We start from the raw sequence: 6,590 nt of genomic DNA on the forward strand, positions 1-6,590 counted from the left end.
TTATAAATGTGTTTCCCATCAAGAAGCTAAGATATACAAAAGGTGAAGTGCATATCCAATTTTAGAGAGAAGGGAAGGGGGGAGAGAGGCAGGAGAGAGAGAGAGAGAGAGAGAGAGAAGAAGAAGAAGAAGAAGAAGAAGAAGAAGAAGAAGAACGAAGTTTTATTTGATAGAAGTGTTCAGATATGTGGTAAATAGTTTTCTCTTCCTCTCCTTGCTACCCATGCTAGTAAGCCCACTATTAAATCTAGAAAATCTCATATGTTCACTTGAGGGGATCACTTACAAGAAATCACCTACATCACATGTGTTAGTAAACCCATGCTAGTAAACCCACTCTTAAATTAGGAAAATCACATATGCTCACTTGAGGGTATCACTTACAAGAAATCACCTTTATCACATGTGTTCAAAGAGTATTAAAAAAAACGCTATGCGTACATGCTCTGAGGTACGATTTTTTCCCAAAATGCAATAAAAACCCCCTTTTGGAAATGTAATTCTACTAATTCTAGTAAAAAAATCCTAATCAAAACCCCTTCTTTTGAACTCACGTGCTATACTTATATTTTTGTTCATAAAGCTCACATTGCAAGACATTCATGGAACATGGATGCATTGCAAGGGCACCAGATATAGTTCAACTTCTAAGTTATGGAGATCAACTATTCTGATGAGTTTTTAGGGCACATAAGTGGCTGAATTGACTAGTTTATTAATGAAAACATAGCTAACATCACAATTTTTGCATGTGTTTTTTGTGGGGGAATGAATTGTCCCTCCTTCTCTATTCACATGTACAACTTAAATTTGCAATTTGACTAACGCAACCTAGCAGATGAGGTCTTTTTATGTATATGGTGTCTCTTTTTTTCTTATTCATTTGTGTCCTACTAAAGTTAAAAGGAACAATCTATGCAATTCCTCAACATCTTCAATCCCCCTCCCTCTCACACCTCCCTTCCCACTCTCACTCTTTGTAGTTTACACAAGCATAATAACAATAGTTAAGGAATTCAAGATAACACAGCTGGGTTGATAGTTAAGTAACAATCACTCGAGGTACCATCAAGTGTGGATCAGGCCATGTGGTGTACTTAAGACAATGTTAAAGCTTCATATATTATAGGTTCTTGGTTGTACCAATTGGGCTAACCAAGGTCCTAGCAATTTTCAAGATGTCTTTCCTTTGGACTTGTCGGTTGCATCCCATGAGCGTGCAGTGAAGCATTGCCTCAATGTTGTTCATGGAAGCAAGCCCTTTAGTAAGCCTCCTTACATGCATAGTGGTAAAGAAGATGAGGAGGTGGAATATTATTTAGATGAATATCCTAAAGAAGAATAATGCTTCCATGGATATATGCATAGATAGACCATCAATGTTCAAATGTGACTACAATCAAGAATGGTATCCACTATCAAGGGTAGACAAGTTTTTCAATCAATTGTGAGGCATGCGTGCCTTGTGGTGTACTTCAGATGACATTAAAGCTTCAAAAATTATGAGTCCTTGGTTGTATCATTTGGGCTAACCAAGGTCCTAGAAATTTTCATCATGCTTATGGACAATGTCTTGCAACCATACCTTGGTAATTTTTCATAGTGATAACATTTTCAATTACAATGATTTTCCAATAAAACATTTGGAGCATCTCATAAAGTTTTCGAGTTCCTCTAGAACAAAAAACTCTATGCTAGAGAGAGAAGGTGTGAGTTTCTAGACTCGAATATTATTTTGGGCATAAAAGTTTTAACAAGGTTTCAAGATGATGGATCAAGCCAAGGTTGGTGCTATTTTTATGTAAATGCCACCCAAAAAATGAGAAGAATTATAGAGTTTCCTTGGGATGGCAAGCTATTATTTCAAGTTTATCAAGTATGACACTAAGATTGTCACATGCATGAAGAACCAACTCAAAGCTCAAGGATGTTCTCTTAGTTGGGACGAGGAGCTATACTATTGTCCTAGGTATTGTGGATATGTGTTGAAGACAGATGCTACCAATAAGACCATTGGTGCAATACTACTCCTAGAGGTCACCATTGTGGCTTTCAAGAGCAAGAAATCAAATAAAGCTCAACAAAATTGTTTTGTCTATGAGAGAAAGATTTTATGCATGTACACTCTACGTCAACGGCAACACATTTGATGTAGTGCACGTTTTGAGATTGTACTATGACCATGTGATTATTGCATGGACTCAAGTGGATCTTAAGGGAAGAAAGCCAAGATGGGAAAAGATTCTCTAGAAGCATGAATTTAAGCTACAATGTCATACAAGATTATATAATTTGGTAGCAATGCTCTAAGTACGATGTAAGAGATTATTACTTGTAGCTTCACAAGTATAAAGAGTGAGCTATTGAAATCTCTCAACGGAAAATGTAAGCATTATCCATCATACTCTAAGGTGTTGAGTATACTGCCAAGAACAGATCTTTTTCACTTCATAGGAAGTGCAAATGATCTCTAAACACAATTCCTCCTCTGTCAAGGGCATTTCGGTACAGAAAAAGGGCTCATTTTATTGCCTCATAACATGTAGATACAGGGGATTTTCTAATACCATTTGAATGCAGCATTCGAGTAGAGTATTGCTCCATTGCTCTACAGCTAGTCCATGAGGTGATATTCCAAGTCTTCCTCTCGACTACGTGTGTTTGCCTTGTATATATGGGTTGGTGTGTATGACCTCCTGATCTCTTCTCCCTTCAATTTAGCATAATGACAACATAATTTAATTTAATTTGTGTGTGTGTGTGTGTGTGTGTGAGAGAGAGAGAGAGAGGTACAATCAAAATTTCGAGGCATTCACGCCTTGCCTTTTGACACCATTGAGGAAAAATTTACTATGTTCTCTTTTTGTTAATGGCTTTCTCATACAATCAAGTTCTGCCCTAGTTTATGTTATGTTATATCATCCTGCCACAAGAAGACCCAACCAGTCTTCAACAATTACCAGGGTGTACAGATTTTAATATGGTGCCCATGAATCTCTTTTATCATATCTATGGACATCCTGGATACGGATGATAAACTCACCCTCTCCAAAAGCCAAAATTCCTTGGATCAAAAGCTAAGAGTAGCATTGTATTATTTTACATGCATATGCTTGCTCTCAATATGCTGAAGTTAAGCATATTCAGGCTCGGTATTACAGAGATATGTGGCTCCTCTTGTTGGGAAGTCCTTGAAATCAACGCGCAAACGCTTATATCTGTGAACCCATATAGCCATCTTAACCACTGAGTTAAGATCCCATTGGCCTCACTTTATGCCTACACCGACGCAATTATGCGTAGCAAGGAGAAGCCAGAGAAGAGAGACGATAGAATTACAGAAAATGATGAGACAAAACTGACCACCACTGCAGCATCTGCTTTCGAACAAAACATCCAAAGCTTCCATGTTGAACACGCTGGCGGCCATATGTAGCGGAGTCCATGATGCGACATTGCCGACGCCGTTGCCGCTGAAGAACTTGCGGAGAACAAACAGATTGCCAAGATCTGAAGAGTAAAAGCTCAAACATCAAACATTATTGAGTGGGTACTTATCCACATATATGTGCACCCAATCATTGTCACAAAACACACCCACCTCATCACAAAAATATTTACAGATTCCCGATCGTAGAGGAGACGCAAAGATGCTGCTGCTGTTGCTGCTTGATTGCAAAACTACGACCACTTGGGCACTTGAATATGCAAATGTTAGCACATTAAGAGCAACCAAATAGCTGCAACAGAGAGGATACCATTATGAAGTGGAAAGAGACTAAACCATCTTATGCCCAAAAACATAACCTCAATTTGAAAGTTTGTGCAATGACTACTTGACGGACGGAACAAGATAGGCCGGTAACTGCTACTGTGCTAATGATGTAACATCCATGCAACCCCCATGTGGCAAATTTGGGATGCATCCCGAACCGCCGATATGGGGAACATTGTTTCCACAAGAGGGGTTTGAGACAAGGGGAGCGGGAGGATAATGGGGATGGGAAGCCCAAAGATGGGCGTCCCATGTTACTATGGCTATATGTATGTATGTTGCATATATGCTGCCATGACAAATTTGCTTATACCACAGCTCATGCACAGGTAAAAGTTTTCTCCGTGTGCAAGAACACATGATGCTGGACATAGGCATACAATCCGCATCGGTTGAGATTTGAAACCGTCATCACCATCACATAGTGGTCGAAAAGCGCCTATATTTAGTGTAATCCCACCTAGAAATTCTGAAATTTACCTCTGAATTTTAAATTTGAAGTACACATCCAAAACTTAGAAAAATTTAGTGTAGAAATCTTCAAATATGTCCAGATTACCTCTTAACTTTCACTGTGCAGGTTTTCCAAGTGTCAAGAAAAAAGTTTATTGTGAGCGGCATACACGACGTGCAAGGCAAATGGCAGCCAACAAGCTATGTCTAACCAACACATGTCGAAACTTATAAATTCATATGATGCCTTACATACTCGCACAAAAACTCTATGGTTTACCAGTTCTGAAGAACAACCAGAAGAAATATGATGGTGCCCTTAGATGTTACTTACTTGTAGGCCTGATAATCACTGAACTTCACCTCAAAGGTGCTCCCTGCGGCAACTCGCATTTCCCGAGTCGAGCTCATCACACAGAATGCAATCAAGGAGAAAACCGCTGCGGCACACCGCAACACAGCCTCTACCATCTTCAGATAGCCCGGTCGATGGAAGCGCCCAGTACCACTTGCATTGAAGAGCGAGGTTAAAGAAAACAACGACCCTTGTTTCTTCCCTGGTTGGGTTATGGCTGAGCTTCTCATAGAGACCTTCACATCAGGTGGGGGCGAACTTCTCACAGGGAAATTGGGTGCAGAGGTATCTAGAGAAGTTTGAAACGGGCCGATTATGTAGCCCAACAATGCAAGAAATGTGGCACCACACTCTTTTTCCTCTGCTCCATCGTCCTCCCCTTCGGTTGTGTAGCTGTGAGCTACAGAATCTGCATTGCCTGCGTGGCCTCGCTCTACATTCTCTCTGTGACCTCCCTCTTCATCAGACTCCATTGGAATCAGAGCTTTATGGCGATGGAAGCTTCAAATAGACTACCCACACGGTTGGGTTTTCTGCATGTGTTCTTGGAGCAGGTAGTAGACGATAGATTCAAGCGCAGCTGCGCAACCCTTCTCTCTCTCTCTCTCTCTCTCTCTCTCTCTCTCCCCTTGAGTCCTTGGTCTTTAGTGGGCTACTTTTTGTTCCATGAAAGTAACATCTGAGTTCAGTTTGGACTTTGGACTTTAAAGTTTGGCTTCCACTCTTGAGATTCCACTTGTGCCATAAGTTATTGGGTAAGGAAGGAAGTCACATTAATCATTGAAGCCACTTGAAACATAGCAAGTATAAGAGTTGAGTCGTGCCGGGGGCAGTGGGGAGGTAGGATGAGGTGGTTGCACCCCATCATTGGAGGATAGGCGAGCTAGAGGTAGTTGCCAACAAGCCTAGACTCTCATTGGCGTTTTACCGCTCCATCTTGCTTCACCTGGAAAACAATGTAATCTTGAGGAAAACAAGGGGGTAGTGGGATGATAAGAGGACTACGATAAGCTAGGGAGACTCAACAAGGCTTTGCGGCGTTAGCATAGTTGTGGCCAACAACACCCTTTTTTAGCATAAGATGGTGTTTACCATGGCCTATTTTATCTCATATGGGGAAAACTTTATAGAATTATAGCACAATTACGATGAATAGAACTCAGAGTCCTAAAGTAAAGAGCTTGTTCTTTACTCTTTTTCCTTTCGACAAAGATGCCAAGTAGTTACCAAATATTATTTTTCCTACTAGGACACTACTTCCACAAAGCTCTGATTTTGTTATTTACCTTTGGATTGTTGAGTCATAATATCGGCTTCTATAGCATAGTGCTCATCAAGATGTTTCCATGAATTTATAGAAAAGTGCTAGTCAAGATTTTGTAGCAAAGTGCTTCTACAAGCATGGAATTTTAGCAAGATTGTACAGGAAGTACTTGTATTACCTTGCAAAACAGTCCATTATTATGTCGGCATGTTCACATGTTGTTGTCGGTTATACTCCCATATGCATTTGTCCACCAGCCTTCACAAAAGGCAAGCTTGATGGCACCAACTACACTGTGGAAATTCAAAATTTTTATAATCCTAGATTCGTATGAATTATTGGAAAGTCAAAATTTCTATAATCCTAGATTCATATGAATTACTAAATAGAATGTTGGGGCAAAATGGTGTTGACCCAGAGTCTGTTGCAACAAGTGATCCGGAAAATCCAAGTCTTGTAATTCTTCCATATGCTACTCTTCTATGTGCTTGTAAGAGAAGGAATGCAGATGCATTGTGTGCCATTTTCATGTGTGTAAGTGATTATGTTCTCACTTTGATTCAGCATACCACTAAAGCACATGAAGCTTGGAGCATGTTGGCTCGCAAATATGAGGTGCACAATCACACCAGAACTCAAAATCTAAAAACTCAACTTTTTACTGAGAAACTTACCGATGGAGAGAAGGTGGTGTTAGATTTTGTGCCTAGGCCCACACCATAGAGCTCTCCTATTTTCACACT

At 40.1% G+C, this 6,590-nt stretch overlaps 1 protein-coding gene across 1 annotated transcript; it reads right to left on the bottom strand.

Moving 5' to 3' along the window:
* Positions 1-2,835: 2,835 nt before the first annotated feature.
* Positions 2,836-5,225, bottom strand: LOC147435594 (CASP-like protein 3). Its single transcript, XM_086488609.1, has 3 exons — positions 4,563-5,225; positions 3,602-3,740; positions 2,836-3,510 (listed from the first exon to the last, which is right to left on the bottom strand). Exons 1-3 carry the CDS (start codon positions 5,054-5,056, stop codon positions 3,280-3,282), a joined length of 864 nt encoding a protein of 287 aa, XP_086344735.1. The 5' UTR covers positions 5,057-5,225; the 3' UTR covers positions 2,836-3,279.
* Between the last annotated feature and the right edge of the window lie 1,365 nt (positions 5,226-6,590).

This window comes from Adiantum capillus-veneris, chromosome 18 (assembly GCF_014529385.1).
Source record: "Adiantum capillus-veneris isolate H3 chromosome 18, ASM1452938v2, whole genome shotgun sequence".
Classification (NCBI taxonomy): Eukaryota; Viridiplantae; Streptophyta; class Polypodiopsida; order Polypodiales; family Pteridaceae; genus Adiantum; species Adiantum capillus-veneris.